We start from the raw sequence: 25,286 nt of genomic DNA on the forward strand, positions 1-25,286 counted from the left end.
CTGTCAGCTCTCCTTGCTAAATAGCTCTTGACTCTATTAACTTATAAACTGATGCTGGCAAGTCTCCTCACCTTCGAATGGCCTGTTGTCTTCTCCTAGGTTCTAGAGCATTCCCACCTGGTTAACACCCATTCCTCCATTAGGTATCAGCTAGAACTTTAGTTCCTTGGGAAAACAGCACTTTACAGCCTCTCTGGGTTAGAATAATGTCTCTGTTCACACTCTTTTAAACACTTGGCTTACTTGTAATTACTTATCTTTCCCACTTGTAAGAACAAAATGTGACATGCTTTTTGTCCTCATTCTTAAGACCTAGCTAAGTTCTTTGCACATGACTGGTGTTCAATTAATATTTGTTGATTTCTCTTATACAGTCCTCACACCAGCTGCCCCGAGACCCTTTGCTGATAAGACATTCTTTTTCTTCAGGGTAGGACTTTTTGTTCATTTCTCAATTGTTTCCGGGGTTAGTACTGATTGCTTTCTTTGATTCAGTGTCTCTGCAGGAAGTAGGGGAGATATTTCAAGTTCACTGTTTTAGTTTTGCCAGTAAAATGAAGTTTACTCTTTTGCTTCTTGCATCTAGTCATTGCTAGCTGCCCCCACTTCTAGTGAAGATGGTCAGAACTCTAATCCACAGACAAAACCGAGCTGGCAAGAAAGACCACAATTAGTGAATACGCACGTGGGAGCCCTCCCTGGACAAGCTCCTAATCTGAATTCTTCAAGACTACAGAAGATGTTAAGTAGCTGCATTACATGATCAGTGGGAGATGCCTTCAGAAACATCCACCTACAGAAGGAGGCAGCCCGTCCCAGCCCGTCATCTCCACATTCTTGCATAAGGGTGACACTCCAGTCAGAAGGTAAGAATCCCGTGTAAGTGCTCTGTGAACAGCAAAAACCACTCAATTGGAATACAGTAGCAGTCACAATCCAGGGCCATGGAGGAATCCAGGACTCCAAGCACACTGAGCCCTGTAGATCTCATCCAGCGGTGAGCGCTGAAGCCCGTGCTGGGAGGACCCATAGTGCCGAAGGCCTCTGAGCGCAGAGCTGCCCAGACTGGCCAGGCACAAGACCCAGAGGTGCTGGGAAGCACAAAAGCTTGTCTAATTTACTTGTCCCAGAAGTACTTTTATCTACCTGAGGTGAGCAGTTACGTCCCATGATTAGATCCCTTGTTTCCGCTTCATCATCCATCCAAATCCATGGCCTGTTGTAATAATATACATGATTACATTGTAATCATGTGTAGTCTAATGCAAACAAACAGACTTTTATCCTGAGACATTTTTGTCCTTATATTTGATATAAGGAGGAGAGGATACTTTAGGAATAACAGGCTAACACTGAGAGAACCCAGGCTCCACGTAGTCACCTAATATTATCAACAAAGTCAACAGAATAAAAAAGGAGAAGAAAAAGGCAGCAATTAGTTCCTTACTGCTTTCAAAATGTGGGTTACAACCTATTACATTCCAAAAGCTTCCCCGGTAATATCCCTCTTTCATTTATAAACTTAGAGCTGATTTTTGTCACCCTCTTCTCTCCCTGATCTGCATCAAACCTCTGAAGGCTAAACATGGAACAGACTTTCCTTGGAGTGGGAGCAAAGGGTGGGGACCGGCCCCTGGACAAATGATCACAAGGGTCGAATGACAATGCTTGTCCAAAAATAGACCCTTACCATAGTTACTCCTCCAGGCAGTCTCCCTGAGGTTGCATAGAAAAATTCTACTGAAAACCCATCCTTGTACAACATTTAAATATCATATATTTTATCAAGCAAATCAAACTACCCAAAAACTCCCCACAACAAACCTCAAAATTCTGAAATAGATACAGGGACTGTGCAGGACGCAAAACCAACTAGTAATGTTAACACCTAGTCCCAGACTCCAAATATAAGAGTCAGCTGGAAAGCAATGCCGTTTAGCCCTCCACGGAGAACACTGCCCACCCCATTTTCCTGCACCGTTTGTTGTATTTACGAAGAAATAGGAAGCTCCATTTAGGCTGTGGACTCCACTCTGTATAGCCACGTATTGTATTTATTGGACACTTCTTATATACTAGGCATTGTGCTTTCTGTGGACATTACCTCACTGAGGCACGCACAGTATCTCCTAAGTGGACATTATGGATATCTTCATCAAGAGTAGAGTGATCCTTGGGCAAGTAAAGCAGCGTGCCCAGGGTCACGAAGCCAACAAGAGGAGCAGTGGGATCTGAACCTCTTTGGGATTCTAGAGGGAAACTCTAACTACTATACAGAGCTGGTGGCTGGTCCCCTAGGAAACCCTTCATGGGCTTACAAGACCAAATGAGACTGAGACATAAAGGAACCAATTCCATTCCCACTGTTGGGAAATAACGTGTACCATTCTTGTGGGACATCTGAGAGCTATTAATGAATAGGATGTCACACTGACCCATCTCCACAAGGAAGAAGACAAAAAGGAACAAATTGTGTAAGTTTTACATACTTAACATCTGGCAATTTCTGCCTTTCTCGAAGGCTTGTTTATAACATTTCGTAATGCACCATAAATTGTAAATTTTAATTCTCCATTACTCTATGTAAACTTTGGTAATCAAACTCCATTTCAAGATGTTCTTGGGGCTGGGAGTGGTAGCTCATGCCTGTAATCCCAGCACTTTGGGAGGCCGAGGTGGGTGGATAGCTTGAAGTCAGGAGTTCCAGACCAGCCTGGCCAACATGGCGAAACCCCCATCTCTACCAAAAATCTAAAAATTAGCTTGGTATGGTGTGCACCTGTAATCCCAGCTACTTGGGAGGCTGAGGCACGAGAATCGCTTGAATCTGGGAAACGGAGGTTGCAGTGAACTGAGATCGCACCCCTGCACACCAACCTGGGAGACAAGAGCAAGACTGTCTCAAAAAAAAAAAAAATGTCTTGGATTCAGACTTCCGTCAGATTAGCCACATGCCTCTTCTTGCCAGAGTCCTGCCTGGCTGCAGGTTCAGAATCGCCCGCAAAGTTTCAGGAAACAGCTCCAGGACCACCCCAACTCTGAATCTAAAATTCTGCCAGTGTGATGGGCATCTGTGGTTTTATCAAGTTCTACAGATGAGTTTAAAGTGCAGCAAGGTTGGAAAGTCATTTTAAATTGATGATTTTAAACTGATTTAGCAGTCTGAGATCACTACAGTTTGTTAGTCATTTCTTTCTTGGATTTGCGGGCAATGGAAGTGGGAGTGGTGCCTGAAGTGAGCTCCAGCCCACCTCGCAGCATCACCTCTTCAGCAAAGCAAGGCTTGTCTGTGATGTCCATTAAAACGCTCTTTCTCATGCTATTTCACTGCATTCCGCTTTAAATCTTTACAGACGTGAGCCACCATGCCCAGCCTATTTATGTTTGAGAGGCCCAGGCCGGAGGATCACTTGAGGCCAGGAGTTTGAGTACCGCCTGAGCAACTCAGCAAAACCCCATATTAAAAACATTAGCCAGGCATGGTGGTTGTACACCGGTAGTCCCAGCTACTTGGGAGGCTGAGATGGGAGGATCACTTGAGCCCAGTTGTTTAAGGCTGCAGTGAACTGCGATCACACCACTAAACTCCAGCTTGTGTGACAAAGCCAGACACCGTCTCTAAAAAAGAAATAACATTAAAAAAACTTAACCGTTTCATGCCACTAGAGGTATTTTCTTTCATTTCAGAGGGAGTGAACAAACCCCACCCCAGCAATGCCCTTCTCTGCAGTCTTTCTGTGTAACAGTGAGTGGAGGATGATTCCCGAGTCATCATCCCAGGGTCTCTTTTAAGCAAAACACTTTCTGCTGACCACACTCAGGCTCAGGCCCGTCTTCTTGCCTGGGTGTTCGTTAATAATCCCCCACCCGGCACACCTGCTTGGTTGCTTCCTGGCCGCCCTAGTGCAGAACTACCACACACACCCAGCGCCTGCCACTTCATTTTGCCCTTGGCTCTGAATCTCTGCCTGGACTGCAGTTTCAGATACGGAATTCAGGGGCAAGTACACTGACTAATGAATGAGTATATAATGGAAGTAAAACTTCCTAGGAATAAAGAAAAAAATCCCCAAGGTAGCAATTTCAGAAATTTAATCGGAAAGATTATAAAATAGCTGGTCTTTCGAACAGATGACACGTTAGGCTCTAATACCTACACGGCCTTTCTCTAGCTATGAGAACTCGGCCGACCATGCCCATGACAGCATCGCCTGGCCTCCCTTTGGAACAGAGTTGGGCTCCACTTGTCTTGTCCACTTGTTTCCTCTATCCTGCATCATGAACTTTTGCCACCATTTTGCCTGACCCAAACTTAATGCACTTTATTCATCAACATGACTCAGACTCTAGTACCGTGCTCCTTCAGGACCCAGCTGGGACTGAACCAGGCTACCTGGTAAGAGCAGAAGGAAGCTGGTTTAAGGCTTGTCTCTGCCTCCTCAATGCTTTGAAGAAGCATTCACAGGTTTTGCTGCGGATGGCAGGAAATTCAACTGAAATGGAAATTTACCCACATTAATTCCACATTTGTTTTGTTTTGTTTTTTTAATAATAGGGACATACCCTAAAGATGAGAAATTATGGGGAAAAGTTTTCAGGTAAAGCAGCCGCATACTGGAAGAGAGACCTGTAGCATTCTAGTTATTGTCTTTCAAATCAGTGTCCAGTTGGAGAAATACTTTGTCTCTTAAGGTTTAAAGTAGGAAATTAGAAGTAAATACTGACAAACACCTGACAGTCTCAGTGTTAAGGTAGTGTTATTTTTTAAAAGTTCTGATGCAAGAACACCCACTGAGAGCAGTCAAAATCTGGGACCTTGGCTATGTATAATGCTGGAGAGAGAGCCAAACACAGCAAGCGATGAGCCACTTACCTCAGTGCACACGTCTTCCACCAAACAAGCATCCAGTGCTTTCAACACAGATATACGTCAAACATTCCTGGCCCAGTGTGAAAGCCCAGCAGGCATCCACAGGCTGGTTCTCAGTGGATTCACTGGGATTAAGGTTAGTCATAAAAAGGGAGGATAACAAATAAGCTGTCTTCTTAGGGTTTCTTCTCTTGTTCTTTGTACCACAAATTACTTGATGATGTATGTTTTCATCCAAGGAAACAGGCCTAGATAAGGAGCCAGGGTTAGAAAATCAGAACTTCTGCTCTACTGTCCCTGACACCAAAGGTTTTCCAACGTCTGGTCAACAGACATCCCTAGCAGATTTTTAAGAAATCTGAATAAAGTCTGGGTATACCGAAGTCACACACAGCTTTTGTCCCCATTACATTTTCAAACTTCCTTCATATATGGCACTAAGACCAAGTCACGTATTTGGAATGAACCATCCGGTTGATTACATACAGTCTACCACTATAAAAAGGAACATAAAAATGAGTCTTGAACTTGTGTCTATGGAGATACCACCTGGAATGCGCCAGACCACGTCTGAACTTGTATTCTGAGGGCTATCAAAATAAAGGCAGGCCCAAAGGAAACTGAGAAACTGGCCTAGAACTGAGTGCCTGCTATCTTGTCTTCATGCGTATTTTGATTATGTATCTCCCTGTTGGAAGAACAGAACAGTTAAGTTCACCACCACAAAAGCTGGGAAGCAGTACAGGGGCAAGCTCAATGGTCACTTGTGGGCCTAACACAATTACTGAATCTTTCATGATTTTCTACATGTAGTTTTAAATAAAAATAAGTCGTGTTTTTTTTTTCAGCCCAGTATCATAAAATGTGCCCTTTACCGAGGTAAAATTCTCACACCCTAAGAAATAAAACTAACATAAGTTTTCCTTTCTTACATGTGGTTAACTTCAACTTTACGCAACCAACCTTAATTTTACAGACTCACACTTAACTTTTAAGTAAGTATCTTACCTTTTGAAAGCCACCTTAATATATACTGAAACAGGTTAATTTGTAAGAAGAGAAGACTTTAGGTTACCAACTGAATCACAGTGGCAAGAATTCTAGAATTCTGATATGTCCCCATATGAAGATTTGGGGAAGGAAGAATGAGTATTCGTATTCCCTCTTTCATCCAAGCACGTCAAAGCGTATCAGAGAAAACCACCAGACCTTCACCATCCATTCTAAATGCTACCAACTAAAACACTAGCATTTTGAACCACAAAAATATTATGTAAGCATTCAAATAAAAAAATCAATGTGAAAAATCAAAATGATCTGTTAAACCTCCAATTTTTACTTTCAGAGATTGCTGATGCCTATGTCGATGTATCTCAAATAGTTTCCTTTTTACACATTTAACTCAACTTTGATAGTATACCTACCAGACCTGGACCAGGTTAATTGCATAGGAAGATTTTTACTATGTTTACATTTTTCTTAAATTAATTTTAAAAAAGCATAGTAAAGAGTCTGAGGACAAATTATTCAACTGTTTATCATACATAAGACCGCATGACTATAATACAAAGGGGGGTTCTTTTTTCATTTAACGTTACAATATACACAGCAAGTCCGGACTAGATCTTACAATCTGAACACAGGTATTTAACCTTTTCCATGCTGTTTATGTTTACAATGCACAGAAGTCCTGTAACCAAACTGTGTAGTAAAGCACACAAAACTGGACTGTAACATAACACAGTATGCAGAAGCATTGGATTTTATGATTTTCTTTATGTAAATATCGGTTTAAAAACTGCTTTAGTTTTTTGGTGCTTGCTAAGATGTGGCAACCAGCACAGAAAAAAAATGACCTGACCCATATGATATCTTAACCTTATATTCCTAAACAGCAGTAACTACTGAATTCCTTTTGATATTGCTATACTCAAGATGATATCCTTTTATTCACTGTAAACCTTTAAGAACTACCAAGTTCAAAAAAATCATCCACAGGCTTGACAGTTAATTACAAAATAAATATGGATTTCCTGATAAACAACAAAAAATTTCTGTAGTTTATAAAAATGAATATTTCCAAGTTTCCATTCACATTTACATAGTGTTTAGCCTTTCTTTTGTCACTGTTTACATATAAAAACCTGCTTTTGTTCAGAAAAAAAATTGACCTAGTCAGCCACATGGAATTGCCCAATAGAATGAAAGGCGGTGTTCTGCTGAGTCGTCTTAAACAGGTTAGCGGCAGAGGTAGATTACTGCTTCTTTTCTAGGCTTCTTTTGATCCTGGACAGGTAAATTACTTCATTCTCCCAATTCAACCGCTCAAAAGTGTCACACCCCAAAATTGGTCAATTTAAAATGGGAACACAAATTTAGCAACTGCCAGACTGTGTTACATTAAGGCAGCGTAATCCCAACACGAGGCACCTGTTAATAATACCAGCCTGTCTGCTCAGGTCACGCATGAGAGTTCTGCTTTACTTGCGCTCATACTCTGGACCTGTTGGTGCAATCAAGGTCTTGCTTTCAAGTTTACAAGTAGGTTAATCAGGAATACAAGAATCAACTGCTGGTTCCATAGCTTCTGGATCCAGTGTCCCTTTACCTTCAGAAGCCTGAACACACTTAGAATGTAACAGATGTTGTAATCTTGAATTAGATGTCAATCTATTATGTTCAGTACACAGATTGCTGTAAATGTATTGGCTATGGATTCAACAACAGTTCCAGTTTTGTTTAAGCAATAGTACAGCCATAATTTTCAACTGACATTTAAAAATGGTCTAGTTACACCTTGTGTCAAAGTGCAGAACTGCTACATTATTGGTTACAGACATCTATGTGCTATAAAAACAGCTTTGGTACAATAAATTATCAAAAAAGAAAATAAATTTTTGTAAAATTCACAGCATAATTGTGAGGCAAAAAAGCAGTCACATAAAATTCTGCATTTTTTAAAAATGTTCAGGATGAACAGAAGACATCTTTGTGCAGAAGAAATGGTGGAGATACCACGTGCCGAGAAAAAGCAAAAGAAAAAGTAAAAAGCAGGAAGGGACACAGCTGTAGCTATTTCCATCAAAGCAAACCACTACTTCTGTGACCTTCAACCAATAAGGAAGTCAACTTTATGACACACGCAAAGTGACCTTGCAATACCTTACAATTAGTGGGTCACAAAAGTCTATTTTAAAAGAAAGGCCTCTTGAATTACCCATTCTCTGTGTTTTCAGCATTAAGGACTGTCTGCAAAAGCATGTCCAAAAGTGATTGCATCTGAAATGGTAGGCTCTTCTAATTTCGAGTCCAAATCCATAAGGCCAAAGGTTATCCCAAAGACCACCACTCAGACCTCCCCAGGACTGGCCACGACTGACCCGTTGATTGCTTCTCAGTGCACCTTGGTTAGGAGACCAGTCACGTTCCATCCTATCTTCCTGTGGCCTCTACAACAGGAGAGCCACAGGATCCCATGTAATTGCTGCTTTGATCCTCAGTAGGTTCAGATAGGAGAGTTCTGATCCCCGCCACTCAGCATGCTTACTGTGCCTGACAAACTTCAACACAACCGTCCCTTTCATACAGCTGAAGATGGTGTTTGTGGAAGCTGGAGGTCCCTCTTCCTTACAGTACTGCATTTCCGTGCCCAAGTGTGTTTAGAGGACTTAAAAACCCAAATTTCCCACCCTCCCACCCAAAACAAAACAGAACAAAAAAATAGTGGGGGGGACAAAAAGAAAAAAAAACACCCTCATGGGCCCTTTATGCAAATTATGTGCAGTGCCTTTTATTTTAAAATTAGTTGGCAGATGACCAAGACCAACATCTGAATATTTTTGCTGAATAGAAAGACAAAAAAAACCCACTATGACTGGGATGTGGCAAGTTAAAATGGGGGAGCAAAAAGAGGATACCTCTGAGCTATCCATGAAGATGGGTTTGGACATGGCTCTTTTAAACACTTCAATGTCCCTTTGCAATCTTTTCAAGTTAAAAAAAAAAAAAGTCAGCTTTGCCCTCTTGTAGCGGTTCAGTGTGTTAATCTCCTTCTGATTCAAGCAGCTTTGCACTTTGTTTTTGGAAAAAAAACACCACTTCTATAAAAACACACAAGAAACAAACTCAAGTTTCAATGTAGTCACGAGCTAGCTACAGGACTCTGTTGCACACAAACTCCTGTCATGGGGGACTCTTCTCTATCAGCCCCTTGCCTCATTGTCAGATGTCCTTCAGTCATGTAATGTGCAGGACCTGTATTAGCAGAAAATTGGTAAGTTGGATGTCCAGCTATGCCAGTCTCTTGGCGGGGATTGGAGTAGACGGTCAAATTAACGTCCATAGCTCCATTCTGTCCAAAGTCCAAGGTATTAGCAGCCACTGGGCGATTCTGGTAGGCCTGATTGCCTTGATTACCAGTAGAGGAGGAAGATGTCGAGGAAGAAGTCGTTGAGGAAGACAGGGATGTCATGGAGTGGTGACTGTGGCCAACCTCCATAGAATCTTGGGTAGAGGAGCTATTCGTTGGAGAATTGTAGACCCTTGGCCTGGTCCGGTTACCCAAGGCTTGTTGTCCATGGTGGTGGTGATGGTGGTGGTGGTGGTGATGGTGATGGGAACTGTTACCATGGTGATGATGCAATGCATTCTGTTGAGGGGCTACATGAAAGGTTGTTTCTTGAACAGGATGAGTTTCAACAGTGACCTGTGTAGGAGCTTCAGTGCCTGACCAACCAAGAGGAGCAGGAAATTGCTGACGCACCTGAAAGAACAGATTTTTTAAAGGATTTTTCAGAGGACTGTTTCCAAGCTTTAATCTTCCATCAAAAGCGATGACACAAACTAGCATTACATTAATCACGGGTTAAGTGTTTTTGAAACTTTTAATGTGTTAGACAGTTTTATAACACAACATCCCAAATACATTCAAGGGCAAAAAAATTTCATCATGAAAGCTGCAATTTGTAGAAAGTTATATCCTTAAATAGGTTCATCTATTTCACTAGCCACTGTCTTACCGTGGGAGCACTGTTTATGCTAGGGGTCTGCAAATATTCCCCGAAAAAGGCCAGATAGTATTCTAGGCAGGTCCAAAAGGAAGTCTTTACTTATCCCTCATGTCCTTCCTCTCTCCATCTTTCTTCTTTCAATAAAGGACTACTATCTACACCCAGCTGCTTAACAATGCCTCTGTCCAACCCATGAGCAAGAACTTACGCGGCCACCTATGAAACAGATGCCAAATTTGGCCTCTTCTCTTCATCCCCACCATCTCCTCTTGCCTAGGCTAACACAACAGCCCCCTAAATGAACTCCTTGCTTCCATCCTTGCCCTTCTCCAAAGGGTAGCAGGAACAATCTTTTCGTAACACAAATCCAATCACTTATTTAAAATCCTTTAATGACTTCTCACTGCACTTAGAAAAACAAAACAATCCCAAACGGATACAACGGTCTGCATCACCTGGCCAATGCCCACTTCTCCAACCTCTTTTTCCACCCATCCTATCCCTGGCTACCTGGGTTCCAACCAAAGAAGGCTTGCCTTCCATTCCTCCCCTGGGTCACTATCTCTCAAATGCCTCAGTGTACTAATAACACGCTGCTCCCCTCTGCCTAGAAATGTTCTTATTTCTCGGATGTTCTTATTGCTTGGATGTCTCCTTTTCATCACTTCAGTTCCAGAGCCTTCCCTGACCACTCTGACTGATACTGCCTCAACCACTGTGGTAGAAGCTACAGGTTGTGCACAGTATTCTTCTCGTTCCTGAGCACATGGCTACACAACACTTCCCAACCTCCCTTGTACTCACTGATGGCCATATGTCTAAGCTGTCAACGGAATGTGAATGAAACTTTGTATGTCACTGCTAGCCTGGCACACAAAACAGTACCTTCCAAGTCCTTCTGCCTTCTGGACACAGTAGACAATCAGGCCCTAGGGCATGGTGGAACCACAAGATGGTAGGAAACAGGACCTGGAAGACAGCCTAGCCACTAATCTGAACACCTATTCTGGACTGTTAGACAAAAATGAAGGAAACTTGGTACTCCTTAAGCTACCATATTTTGGGGGTCTATCTGTCATATCAGAGTTTGGCCTACTCTAATACATCCTATCCAACAAATAGTCATTCTCTACCAAATCATCCTTATTTTCTTTTTAAGAGCTAACGCTACTTGCCACTTTTATTCATGTTCATTTTATTTACTTGTGTCACTGTAAGCTCTAGGAAGGCAAAAGGCTCAGTCTCTATCACCAGTGGCTGGCACAAATTAAGTGTTTATTCAACGAAGGTGGTCTGAGAACCAAACTTTTAAGAGATACTACTGAAAACAATCAGTAGAAAAGTTGGCAGTGAGTTCTCAGAAAAGAAAATACTAATTGTTTATATATGAAGTTAATCAAGTTACTGGATTAGAAAATCACATGGGGGGCAATCTGGCAATAGTTATCAAAATTATAAATCACGTTACCCTTTGAAACAGTCATTCTGCTTGCAGGAATTTGTATCACAGATAAAATGTGTATGTGTGAATGAGAAACATACAGTGGTGCCTCCTTATCCACAAGAGATACAGTCCACGATCCCCACTGGATGCCTGAAACTGCAGAGGACCAAACCCTCTATATACTATGTTTTTTGATCTGATAATCTGGACGGCTACAAAGTAACTTATCTACTGTGTGGACACGCTGGACAAAGGGATGAGTCACACCTAGGGTGGGACAGCATGAGATTTCATCGTGCTACTCGTAACAGAATTTAAAACTTATGAATTATTTCTGAAATTTTCCACTTAATATTTCTGGATCATGATTGACTGAATAACTGAAACCGTGGATAAGAAGGGACACTACTGTACAGGATTATTTATTAAAGTACCATTTGTAAATAGTAAAAAAGGTTGGAAATGAACTAAACGCCCATTAATAAATAGGGGACTGGTGGCCAAAGCGGCACACGCCTATAATCCCAGCACTTTGGAAGGCTGAGGTGGGAGGATCAGTTCAGCCCAGGAGTTCAAGACCAGCCTGGGAAACATAGTGAGACCTCACTGCAGGGTGTGCTGGGACACAACTGTAGGCCCATTTACTCAGGAGGCTGGGGTGGGAGGATCACTGGAGCCCAGGTGCTCAAGGCTGCAGTGAGCCGTGATTGCGCCACTGCACTCCAGCCTGGGTGACAGAGCAAGACCCCAGCTCTAAAAATAAATAAATACATGAATAAACAAACAATAGGGGAATGGTGAAAAGACTTATGGAATATCTAACAGGATACTGTGCAAATAAATAAAAGAATGAAAAAGCTCTCTATGTATTGATACAGAGAGTGCTCCAAAATATATATCAAGACTAGAAAAACCAAGTTGTTTTGAAACAGTTTGCCTGGTATGGTACTATTTGTGTACAAAGGGTGGATGAAGAGTATGTATTTATATTTGCTTGAATATGTATAAAATATCTCCAAAAGTATACAAAAAACTAATAAACTAGTAACACTGGTTTAGAAATTGAGGAGCTAGAAGGCATGGAAGGAAGGAAAACCTTTCACTGAATTCCCTTTTATATTTACTTATTTTTAAAACCATGTGACTATAGCAACCACTCAAAAATTAAGTAATAAAAAAGGATTTGAAGCAAAATCTTGACCTCTGTGAAATCCAGGTGGGAGGAACGCGGTGTCTTGTGCTACTCTTGTATGTGTTTGCAGTATGGAATAGATCTGGAAGAAAGAAAGGGAAGAAGACGAGACAGGCGGATAGTCTAAAGATTTAGAGAGAGCCCATGGGAGTAGTGATACTTAAGACCTGAAGCATAAATAGTAGTTACCAAAGCAAAAGGAGGAGGAAAGGAGTATTCCAGGCTGAGAGCACAGGAAATGTGAGAAAAGAGAGAGAGAATGTGGCATATTACACAAAGTGAAAAATAAATCAGTGTGACTAGGGTGAGTGAAGAGGAGAAAGAATGGCCTCGGTGGGGACCAGAACCCACAAAGCACCAGTGCCTTGGTAAGAAGTCTACATTTCATTTCAGGTAGAAGGGCAAGTCAAAACTGGTTTAAAGTAGGGAAAATAGGCCGGGTGTGGTGGCTCACGCCTGTAATCCCTGCACTTTGGGAGGCCGAGATGGGCAGATCACCTGAGGTCGGGAGTTCACGACCAGTCTGGCCAACATGGCAAAACCCCGTCTCTACTAAAAATAGAAAAATTAGCCGGCATGGTGACATGTGTCTGTCATCCCAGCTACTCAGGAGGCTGAGGTAGGAGACTTGCTTGAACCAAGGAGGCGGAGGTTGCAATAAGCAGAGATCATGCTGTTGCACTCCAGCCTGGGAGATAGAGTGAGACTCCACCTCAGAAAAAAAAAAAAAAAAAAAAAAAAGAGTAGGGAAAATAGCAAGAACAGACCGCTTTAGAGAAAGCTCACTTGGCTGCAGGGAAGAGAATGGTGCTGACTGACAGGTGAATGGAATTAGACACTCCACAACCGTTTTAGACACTCCAAAACTCTTTCTAGTAAGACAGGTCATAACAATCAGGCAAAGTGAAAGGTGGAGAATAAAAACGTATTAAGATGTGGTGAATCCAGATAATTTACTGTCTGACTCAGTGTGGGGAAAGACGGAGAGAGAAGTGCCCCCAGATTTATGACTTGAGCAAATGGGTAAATTTAGGGCCATTTTTACAAAGAATGGCAAAAGTAGAAGAGTTGGGAAGGAAGTGAAATGATGACACCAGTTTATGTGCTGTGTGTGCACATATTGTTGAGACTTTCAAGGTAACATTCATAGTAAACAATCAGAAAGGCCCTAGGGGTTCAGAAGTGAAGTCTAAGTCAGAAGTCAAGACTTAAGAGCAACTGGCATGAAGATGGTGACTGCAGGCCCCGGCACGTGTGGCTGAAATCATCGAGGAAACATTAAGGGGAGTAGGGCAGGGACACGTGTCATGCCTCGAGGAACACTCAGGTTTCTGGGATGGGTAGAAGAAAAAAAAACAAAGAAAGAGACAGTGAAGGAAGGGGCAGAGAAATGGGGGGACAGAGAATCATCCTCCCAAGGAAACCAGCAGTGAGTGTTTCAAAGAGTGGGTAAAAGTCAACACTTCCAAATGAAGTTGTAGAATGCAGAAAGATAGCATTAGGGTGTCCACTGGACCCATCAGTGAAGGTCACCGCTGACACCGGCAGGAGAGCTGGAGGGCAGGACCTAAGTGGAACAGGCAAGGAGGTCTTCAGAGTAAAGAGACAAAGACTACAGGCAGCAGTAGTACAGGGAAAGAAAGGGGGACACGCAAAGGTGCTGCTTAAGATGGGAGAGGCCCGAGGATGAGGAAATGCTGATCAACAGAAAAAGCCACAAGAAGAGAGAATGAAGACACCAGTGCCGAGGGAGACCAAAGGGCAAAGTCCCCATGACGGCAGGAGGGAGGGGATCGGGGCAATGAGTAGGCTTGGCCTTAGGCAAAAAGAAAATACATTGCTTCTAACAAAAAAGGGGTAGAGAAGTGGACAGTGCACACATAGGCAGGATCATGTATTCAATGCTACAAAGCGGAAAGAGTTCCTGTCTGAAGACTCTTTTCCTTACAATGCAAAGACTGGGTGAGAACAGAGAAGGGAAGGGCAAAGGTTTCTAAGAGTAGAAAGTTTGAAACTATTATTAAAGAGAACAGCAGAGGATGGGACAACTCGGGAAACACGTAAGACTGCCCAGCAGTGGTTGGTGAGTATTAACAGTGCTGACAAACAGCTGCATGTGGGATTTTCTCCAGCACCATTCAGCTGCCCTAGTCACAAGAATGGAGAGCGCTCTTCATCAACAGCAGTTTACTCATCCATCAAATACTACACTGGCCTCTCACCTTCAAACACCACCATGCAAAATTCTGTATGAACCAACTTACAACTTTATCAGATGATTTAAATATTTTCACCATCACCATCTGCTTCACTCCAATTTTGAAAAAGTACTTAATTAGATCCTCTTCTTCAACAGGTTTAAAAACAGAAAACAAATAAAACAACAACAACAAAAAGGTTAAAATCAAACCAGAAACTGATTCATAATCCAGGACTACAAGAGCTAACAAATCATGGGAGGAAGCAGAGTCGAGTCATTAAGATCATGACCCAGGGAAATTTACTCAGCCCATGAAGTCTCAGTTTCCACTGTAAAATGGGAATCAAAAAAGCATGAGGCTCAAAATGCTGCTTTGGTAAATGAGATAAACACAGGGAAAAAACCGTTCAAAACAACTGCTATGCCCCCAGTAAGTGTTAGCCACTTCTAGACAAGGAGGAGGACAACTGCAAGAATGTGCTTCTCTATGATAAATACTGTATTTTCTTAGACAGCAGAACATCATGAACTTCTAGGGTAAATGATACGGTCATTCTAAAGGCACCTGGCATCCAGTGCTGCTCTACCTGAGCACGGCAGGTGACACAAGCAAATGAACCATGTGCGAGCTCACCTGGGGACTGTGTGTCTCGCAGTCCATGGCCTGCACGGCAGCTGTGAAGTGCCCGCCACTGTGCCGATGCTGGTGCGTCGGATCCGACCGGGCTCTCCCACTGTTGCTTGTCCCCGATGAGCCACCTGAAATATCACAACACAAAACAATACAACTGTGAGTTTAAAATTCAATTTGTTCAAATTTATACTCTGAAACTATACCATTAAAATTGGAAGTATTCACACACACACCACAAAATCTCTAATATTAACTTGAAAGTGTATCACAAAGTCTTCATACTCTCTGACTAAAACCAGGTTCTCTCTCGTCCACCACTGAACTAAAACACAATGAAGTCTGGTTTCCCCTTGCGGGAAAACTCAAGCAATGTGGACAAAAATTCCATTTAAGAAGTAAACTGCTGGTTAGTAAATAGATTTCCAACTGCCAAACAGAATTTATTACATGCGTAACTAAATATTGGAGCTTTGGGGAGATGAATTTATTGCTAACTATAAAGAACAGATTTAAGTAAAGTAAATGCTCCCCATTAAATTAACAAATTTAATCAACACTTTAATCCCACTTCATAAAGAAAACACAAAACATTCCCAAGCCTAACCTAACCGCAGCAACACAGACCTGAGCTTGATGATGTACTGGAGGTGGTGCCCGAAGACTGAGACTGCTCCATGGCGGGGCTTGTAGACACACTATTACTTGTATTTGTACCTTCATCAGCTGTTTTCTTGAAGAAACTGTGCTGCAGAGCATAATAAGGTTGAATTCGAGTTTTGGGGTCATAATCAAGCATCCTTAAAATGAGGTCTTTGAACTTCAAGTAGTCAGCGACCGTATGACCTGACTCCCCAGCACGTCGCCCACCAGGTCCTCCTGTTTCCACTCCAAGAATGTTATGAAGTTTACGGGTTCCTGGTGGTTTGTACTCCTGTAAGAGAGAAGATGAAAGGCTTTCTCTAAATTTGGTGGAATACGTAAACACTCACATAATTTAACTTCAAATATGTTTAAATATATGTTGAGGCCTTTATTAAAAAGGACACTTCATAATTAAATCCTCTGCCTTTTCACACATTAGTATCCCAAATGCATGGCAGTTACAGTTCAACATAATTCTGAGACCAAAAATGGCTATAAATGGCCCAGGGGTCAGTAAACTGTGGCCTGATCCAGAGCCTGGTTTTCTACAGCACCAGCTACAAACGTTTTTTCTGTTTTCAAAGGTTGTAAAAACAAGCAACCAAAACCAAGAAACATGCAACAGAGGCCCACAAGGCTGAAAGCATTTTCTCTCTTGTCTTTTACAGAGAGCACGCGTGCCCCTGCCCACCCTGGCTGGTAGCCTCTTTCCTGCCTAACTGTGCACCCTCGGCACCTGCTACACTTCCTTCACCAACAGCAGCCCAAGAAAGCTATGGCAATCACACCAAGGATGTTCTATATAAAAAGGCACTGGCCTAACCCTACCTGCTCAGAGTAGAAAAAGAGAAAATTATGTATGCTTCCCTTTAGAAAATCTATGTAATAATAAATTAACGTGTGTTCAGATTCCCTGAAAACCCATTTTTTGATAGATAACAGTATAACCCTTAAAACCTCTATAAATATGGAATTTATTAAGAACAGCATAACCAGACTTTGACTTCTAGTTACAATGCAGAAATGTGTGAGATGATTGTTCCTTCTCTAATAAGTCATAAAATCACTGACTTTTAAAGGATCCAAAGTTGGAACAAAAATCCCCTGAATTCTACAAAATGAAAAGTCTCTCCTGGAAGAGATCTGCAGTAGGAGAAAGAGAAGCACGCCACAGCTGAGCGAGAAGACTCCAGCCCAAGTCTGAACCAACTTCTGACGGTCAGGTGTGGACAGACAGAAGGATGGGGCAGTACAGCAGGAGGAAGGCGATCTCCCAGGCACGGAGGGTTAGGAGTGGGGCTGCTGGCTGGGCAGTAATGTATAGAGACCACTAGATTTTCCCTGGTTCTACGGACACAAACACTGCTGAAGCAAATGTCGTGATCCCAGCTCAAAACATCTGAAGACAATGGGGAATAGAATCTAAGTCAAACAAGCAAAGCCTAGAGTCAGCTAAGCTACAAAAGAAATCAAATCAGCCCCACATGAGGGGCCTGACAGAGTAAGAGGCCTTTCTGAGGGAAAATATGATTCATCTTTAACTGTTCTTAAGCAATGAAAGTTTGTCACACATTTTAAAATTACAGACATTTTTAAAAAATGACGTCCACAATCACATGAAAGGGAAAAAACCCAATAGAAGATACACATAAATAAATGGTACAGATGTTGAGAGTAGCAGACTGGAACTTTAAAATAATTACGATAAATTACTTCTAATAAATTATGATAATTAAACAATTTAGTTCAAAAGGTGGACAACATATGAACAGATGTAGAATTTCAGAAGAGAAAAACTATATTTAAAACAAAATAGAAATGCCAGAATTAAAAAATATAGGCTGGGCTCATGTCTCCATACCCAGGTTGAGGTGGGAGGACTGCTTGAGTCCAGGAGTTCAAGACCAGCCTAGGCAACATAGCCAGACCCCATCCCTACAAAAAATTTTAATAGCTGGGTATGGTGCCTGTACCACTCCTGTAGTCTGAGCTACCTGGGAGGCTGAGGCAGAGGAACTCCTTGAGCCAAGGAAGTCAAGGCTGCAATGAGCCATGATCACACCGTTGCACTTTAGCCTGGGCAACAGAGTGAGAACCTGTCTCAAAAATAACAATAACATCACAAGAATCCATTTAATAGATTCAACAGCAGACTGGACTCAGCACAAGGAAAAACAAAATGAGTGAACCAGAAGATAGAAAAAGAAATTATCCAAATCAAAAACACAAACAGAAAACAGAATGAATTAATCAGAGACCACTGGGATAATATTCAGCACTGTAACATACATATCACTGAAGAACTAGAAGAAAGATGAAAGCACAACAAATATTTGGAAAGACTATGTCTGAGGATTTTCAAAAACTGATAATAGAGGTCAACCCACAGATCCAAGAAACTCAGTGAACTCCCAGGAGAATAAATACAAAGAAAATCATACGTAGGTAAATAGTCAAACTGTAGAAATCAAACAAAGAGAAAACATTAAAATCAGCCAGAGGGAAGAGGGGGAAATATTATATGCAGGGGAATAATGCTAAGAATAACCACTGACTTCTCTACAGAAACAGTGTAATCCAGAAAAAAAGTCAATATACCTGGAAGCAATATCGTAACATCTTTTTCTTTTGCTGAAAGAAAGAAGTTAATCTATAATTCTATATTCACTGAAAATATCTTCCAAAAAATAAAGGTAAACAAATATTTTCAGATCAACACCTGTTGACAGAATTCATTAGGATAACTTACTCATTATAAAATAAAAGTTAAAGGAAGGTCTTGAGGCTAAAGAAATAATACCAGATGGAAGCTAGGAATTGCAAAAAGTAATGAAGAACACCAGAAAAGAGCAAATATAAGGATAAATATAAAAGATCTATTATCCTTATTTTATCTGCTTTTAAATTTCTTTTGTGTTTAAATCTATTTTTTATTTAAACAGCCAATAATGTGTTGTGAGATGTAACATGCAAAAGTAATACAACAAGTGCACAAGAGGTAGATAGAATCATATGGTTATCACACTGTTTAACAAGCAATATATTATTATTTGAAGGTAAACTAATGTTAATGGTGCATATTATAAAAGGAACACTAAACATGACACATAGAGGAATAAGTAAAAAATCAATATGGGAGATAAAATAAAATGCCAAAAGTATTCAACAAGCCTCCCCACAAAAGGCAGGAAAGAAGGAACAGGAAACAACGAACAGGAAAGACAAACAGAACGCAATTAAACCAAAACTCTGAATAATGGGTTAACTACTATCAGACTAGATTAAAAAACGACCTGACCATATATTGCACACAACACAAAAATAATTCTGTAAATATAAAGGTATGCACAGGTTTACAGTAAAAGTAAAAGTGTGTGTGTGTATACACATGTTGCATACTTTTCTTCATATCTTTTTTATCTACACACACACACACACACACACACCATGAAAATACCAAGAATAAGAATACTGGTAAAACTACAGTAGTATCAGACAAAGCAAACTTAAAGACAAACATTACTAGAGACAAAGAGGGCCATTTCAGGATGATAAAAGGGTCAATTTATCAATAAGTCATAACAATATCAAACATGCATACACCTATTAACAAAGCTTCAAAAACCATAAAGCAATGTTACAAAGGAGTCTAAGACAAATCCAAACTTATCAATAAAGACTCCTCTCTCAATTACTGACAGAATATACACATACACAAAGATATAAAAGATATGAAGAAAAATATAAAACAATTTCATCTACATTGATAGTTGAAGACCACTACACCAAACAAACACAAAATACAATTCTTATCAAGCACACGTAAAACATTCACAAAGACACATTAGATGCTAGGCCATAAAACAAGTCTCAGTTTTAAAGGACTGAAATCACGTTCTGTGACCAAACTGCTACTAAACTAGAAATCAGTAAGATATCCAGAAAATCCTCAAATATTTTGAAATTATGTAACAAAATTCTAAATAATGACAGGTTAAAGAAGAAATCACAAGTTAGAAACATTTCAGAATGACTGTTTAAAACATATAAAAAGCGGCCAGGTGTGGTGGCTCATGCCTGTAATCCCAGCACTTTGGGAGGACAAGGCAGGTGGATCATCAGGTTAAGAGATCGAGACCATCCTGGTCATATGGTGAAACTCTGCCTCTACTAAAAATACAAAAATTAGCTGGGTGTGTATAGTCCCAGCTACTTGGGAGGCTGAGACAGAAGAGTTGCTTGAACCTGGGAGGCAGAGGTTGAAGTGAGCCAAGATTGCACCACTGCACTCCAGCCTGGCAACAGAGCGAGACTCCGTCTCCAAAAAAAAAAAAAAAAAAAGAAAAAGAAAACAAAAAAGAAAAACCAACAACAAAAACATACAAAAAGCTGCAGAATGCAGCTAAAGCAGTGCTTAGAGGGAAATTCATACCATTAAATTCTACAGTAGCAAAAAGGCTTAAAAATCAATGATCTAGTTTCCACTTAAGAAGCAAGACAAGGAGTAAATTCAACCGAAGTAAATGGACATAATGAAGAGCAAAAAAAAAAAAAACCAGAAACTAGATCAAGAATAGAAAAAGAGGCCGGGCGCGGTGGCTCACACCTGTAATCCCAGCACTTTGGGAGGCCGAGGCAGGCAGATCACAACGTCAGGAGATCGAGACCATCCTGGCTAACACGGTGAAATCCCATCTCTACTAAAAACACACAAAATTAGCCAGGTGTGGTGGCAGGTGCCTGTAGTCCTAGCTACTCGGGAGGCTGAGGCAGGAGAATGGTGTGAACCCGGGAGGCAGAACTTGCAGTGATCTGAGATTGCGCGCCACTGCACTCCAGACTGGGAGAGAAAGGGAGACTCCCTCTCAAAAAAAAAAAAAGAAATCAACAAAGTCGGCCGGGCGCGGTGGCTCACGCCTGTAATCCCAGCACTTTGGGAGGCCGAGATGGGCGGATCACAAGGTCAGGAGATCGAGACCACGGTGAAACCCTGTCTCTACTAAAAATACAAAAAATTAGCCGGGCGCGGTTGTGGGCGCCTGTAGTCCCAGCTACTCGGGAGGCTGAGGCAGGAGAATGGCGTGAACCCGGGAGGCGGAGCTTGCAGTGAGCCGAGATCGCGCCACTGCACTCCAGCCTGGGCTGGGCGACAGAGCGAGACTCCGTCTCAAAAAAAAAAAAAAAAAAGAAAAGAAATCAACAAAGTCAAAAGCTGGTTGTCTGAAAGGATTAATAAACTTGATCAACCCTGAGCAAGACTACTTGGGGAAAAAACAGAAAGTACAAACGGCCAATATCAGGAATAAAAGAGAGACTTAGCAATAAAAAAAAAAAAAAAAAAAAAAAACTATCACTATAGATTCTTTAGATATTAAAAAAAAAAGTAAAATATTATTGATAATTTTATGTCAACAAATTCAACAATTTAGGTGAGAAAGAAAAGCTTCTTGAAAGACACAACTTACCAAAACCAACTTAAAAAATTTGGATAACCACATTTTTAACAAAAACCATAAATTATAATGAAATAACCTCCTAACAAAAAATGCCCCAGGTTCTGATGGTTTCATCAATGACCTCTACTAAACATTACAAAAGAAATAATGTCAACCAATCATATGCAAATTTTCTCAGAAAAATCAAGAAAAAATATTTCCTAATAGTTTCACAAGTTCAGCATAACCCTAAAATCAAACCCTAATGATGGTATTATTAATAAAACTTTAGACAAATATCCATTAATGACATAGAAACAAAATTCCTTACCAAGAGACTAGCAAACTGAACTGAGCAATATATATAAGAGAATAGCATATCAAGGCCAAGTGTAGTTTATCATAGGGTGGGGCTTAACATTCAAAAAATTAATGCATTTTACCACAAAACAGGAGAAAAATCGTATGATGATCCCTATAGATGCAGAAAAAACATGACAATATTCAAAACCCACTCATGATATTAAAAAAGCAAAAAAGATATACAATTGAAAAAATAAAACTGTCTTCATTCATGGAGCATAAGATTGTTTAAGTAGAAAGCCCTATCAAATTTCAACAACGAAAATATTATTCATCCCTCAGTATATGCAGGGGGTTGGTTCCAGGACCTCCCCACTAAATATACTAAAATTCACACATACTCAAGCTCCACAAGGAGGCTGTGTGGAACCCACGTATGTGAAAAGTTCGCCCTCATACACAGGTTTCACATCCAGGGAATACTGTTTTTTTTTTTTTTTTTTTTTTTTTGAGACGGAGTCTTGCTCTGTCACCCAGGCTGGAGTGCAGTGGCCGGATCTCAGCTCACTGCAAGCTCCGCCTCCCGGGTTTACGCCATTCTCCTGCCTCAGCCTCCCGAGTAGCTGGGACTACAGGCGCCCGCCACCTCGCCCGGCTATTTTTTTGTATTTTTTAGTAGAGACGGGGTTTCACCGTGTTAGCCGGGATCGTCTCTCGATCTCCTGACCTCGTGATCCGCCCGTCTCGGCCTCCCAAAGTGCTGGGATTACAGGCTTGAGCCACCGCGCCCGGCCATGGAATACTGTATTTTTGATCCACATTTGACTGCAGATGTGGAACCCTCAGATACAGAGGACTGATTGTATTTGTTGGAAAAAAATCTGCATACAAGTGGACCTGTGTGGTTCACACCTGTATTGTTCAAGGGTTATCTGTACTAGAATAGGTGAATTTAGCAAGGTCTTAGGATACAAAAATCAGTTGCATTTCTATATACCAAAAATGAAAAATTATGAAATTATACATTTTAAATGTCATTTAAAATAGCATCTAAAAAATTAAAAACTTAGGAATAAAGTGAACAAAATATGTAAGACTTCTGCATTAAAAACTATAAAACACTGCTGAGAGATTTTAAGCCCTAAATAAATGGAGAGATAACCCATCTTTATAGAGTGGAAGACTTAATATTGTTAAGATGTCCATTTCAAAATGCTGGCATGATTTTTTGGTAGAAATTTACAAGCTGATTCTAAAATTCATGTGTGAAGAGAAAGGACCTAGAATTGAAAACATATCAATAGGCTAAAATAATTGCTTTCATCAAATGCTACTGTAACTATGACGTAAGCATATGGAAGAAATGAATTTCAACTCCTTCACCCTGTTCCACACTCAAAAATTAATTCAAGATGGACCACAGAATCTTAACTGTAAAAGGCAGATTAAAAAAAAGAAAAAACCTTTTAGAAGAAAACATAGAAGAGAATCTTCACAAACTTGGAGATGGCGAAGATTTCTCAGGATAAAAAAAGAACAAAAAAAAAAAAGTTGACAAATACAACTTCATCAATATTAAAACTTCCTATTCATCAAAAGATACCATATTAAGAAAGGAACAGGCAAGCCACAGTCTAGGGAAATACACTGACATATATGTGACAAAAAAACTTAATGACAAAGGACTACTCAGTCATTAAACAACTCAGTAACACAAGCAAAAGATGGGAAAGACCTGTGACAAAGAAGATACATGAAAGGCTAATAAGCATACGAAAAGGTGGTATCATTAGCCATGAAGAAATGCAAATGCAAACCATTACATATCCACTACAGAATGGCTAAAATCCAACAGACAAACTATATAAAATAGTGAGGATGTCATGCAACTGGAACACTCATATATCATGGGAATATAAAATAAAACAACTTTGGAGAACTGGTGTTTTCTTGTGAAGGTAAACACATACCCTATGACCTGGCAATTCTACTCTTAGATTGTGCTGTGAGGGAAATGAAAACATACGTATGAAAGAATGTTCTCAGTAGCCTTATTCATAACAGTCCCAAACTGGGAACAAACCAAATGACCACTGACAGGTGAATATAAATTATGGCATGTTCATTCAATGAAATATCTTGAAGCAATAAAAAAAAATTCCTAAGACATACAATATTGATGAATCTCCAAAAGCAATACATTTATTGAGTGAAGAAAACCCAAAACTAAACAATAAATACTGTAAGGCTTCATTTATACTAAGTTTGCCAATGAAAAAGCAAAGCTAGTCTTTGATGACAGAAATCAGAAAGCAGTGAGGTAACAGAAAAGGGTCACAAGAGGATTTGGGGTGATAGAAGTCTTTCATATTGGTGTAGATGGGGGGCATTGCTGTACATAAAGGTGAAAACAAACTCAATACTTAAAATCTGTGTATCTTACAATATATAAACTGTACTTCAAAAAACAGCATCATCTATTGTCTTCTTCACTCTCTACCTCCATCAAGAAAAAAATATATAGTATTTATTTCATTATTGGAAAACCCTAATATGGGGCTTGTGAAATGTAAAATGAGAAAGTAAAAGTAAAAATAAAATCAGTAAACAAACCACAAAGAGACACCCAATGAAAGTACATGCACATCTATTTGTATCTCTGGTCAAAATTCTTAGTGTACCATTTGTAATGTAATAATTTGATAATGAATTTGATTTTTTTGTTGCAAAATTTATCTCTTAAAAGCAAAATAATTATTTCATGTTTTTGAAAATTAAGCTGCTTAAGTTAATTGCTAAGTGTGACTAAAACAAATCTCATAAAAATCTACTTAATTTACATGTATTAAATGTATGTTATCTACTTCCAATTTTAAAAGGGAAAAGACAATCTACTCATTTCTGAAATGCCCCCACCCCAAATAACTAAAAATAATACCTATAGATCAATTTGAAAGAAATGATAGGTCACTGTGGTTTTTGTAAGGCAGAGATTTAAGAGATGGAATGGGATGTTTTATTGAGGAAAAAATAGCAGAAGCAAAATATAAATAAATAAATCTGAAATGGAGAAAGCAGCAGTCTGTATCACAGAGAGAGACAACATAAAAAAGATTTAATTTCCTCTCCATGCTAATTCAAACTGGTAGGAACTCCTTTAAATGCTGGTGAAGCTAGTAAGGATTCCCAGGCTAAGTTTTGGTTATATGGAAAATAGGCCATGATTAATGAGCTATGTGGATAAAGAAAAAACAAGGACCCAGGAAGTCTCAATAGCATTTTCCATCCTTTCCTCATGGGGAATAGGCATAATTTAGCAGCTGGAAACTGCACTGCCTACAGCTTTAGTGAATATGGCAGAACACAATAACTTACACATCAGTTCTGAAAGATACAATTACATATGTGCTTCTAAATATTCTAAAGAAAATAATCTGATATTAAAAGTTATGACTCCACAGCTATGTGGAAGTGAATTAAGGCAATCAACCACCATCACCTTCAGTTTGCTGAAAATGACACCTGGTGGCAGTGTCGCTAAAATACAATGCAAAATA

The 25,286-nt window shown here is 40.2% G+C and overlaps 1 protein-coding gene and 1 long non-coding RNA gene across 9 annotated transcripts in view; both read right to left on the bottom strand.

The window, feature by feature from the left end:
- Positions 1 to 521: 521 nt before the first annotated feature.
- LOC126950715 (uncharacterized) lies at positions 522 to 4,949 on the bottom strand. The gene is made up of 2 exons (XR_007724269.1): positions 4,874 to 4,949; positions 522 to 4,493 (listed from the first exon to the last, which is right to left on the bottom strand). It is a non-coding gene; the product is annotated as an uncharacterized LOC126950715 (long non-coding RNA).
- A 1,434-nt stretch (positions 4,950 to 6,383) lies between these two features.
- DYRK1A (dual specificity tyrosine phosphorylation regulated kinase 1A) overlaps positions 6,384 to 25,286 on the bottom strand; it is a 149,370-nt gene continuing 130,467 nt past the window's right edge. For all 8 annotated transcript variants that reach the window (XM_050784617.1, XM_050784616.1, XM_050784614.1 and 5 more), the window contains 3 exons: positions 15,974 to 16,280; positions 15,350 to 15,474; positions 6,384 to 9,632 (listed from right to left, as the gene is read on the bottom strand). In XM_050784617.1, the coding sequence (XP_050640574.1) occupies positions 9,012 to 9,632; positions 15,350 to 15,474; positions 15,974 to 16,280 (1,053 nt within the window). In that variant the 3' untranslated portion in view covers positions 6,384 to 9,011. The remainder of the gene's footprint in view (positions 9,633 to 15,349; positions 15,475 to 15,973; positions 16,281 to 25,286) is intronic.

This window comes from Macaca thibetana, chromosome 3 (genome assembly GCF_024542745.1).
Source record: "Macaca thibetana thibetana isolate TM-01 chromosome 3, ASM2454274v1, whole genome shotgun sequence".
Lineage (NCBI taxonomy): Eukaryota > Metazoa > Chordata > Mammalia > Primates > Cercopithecidae > Macaca > Macaca thibetana.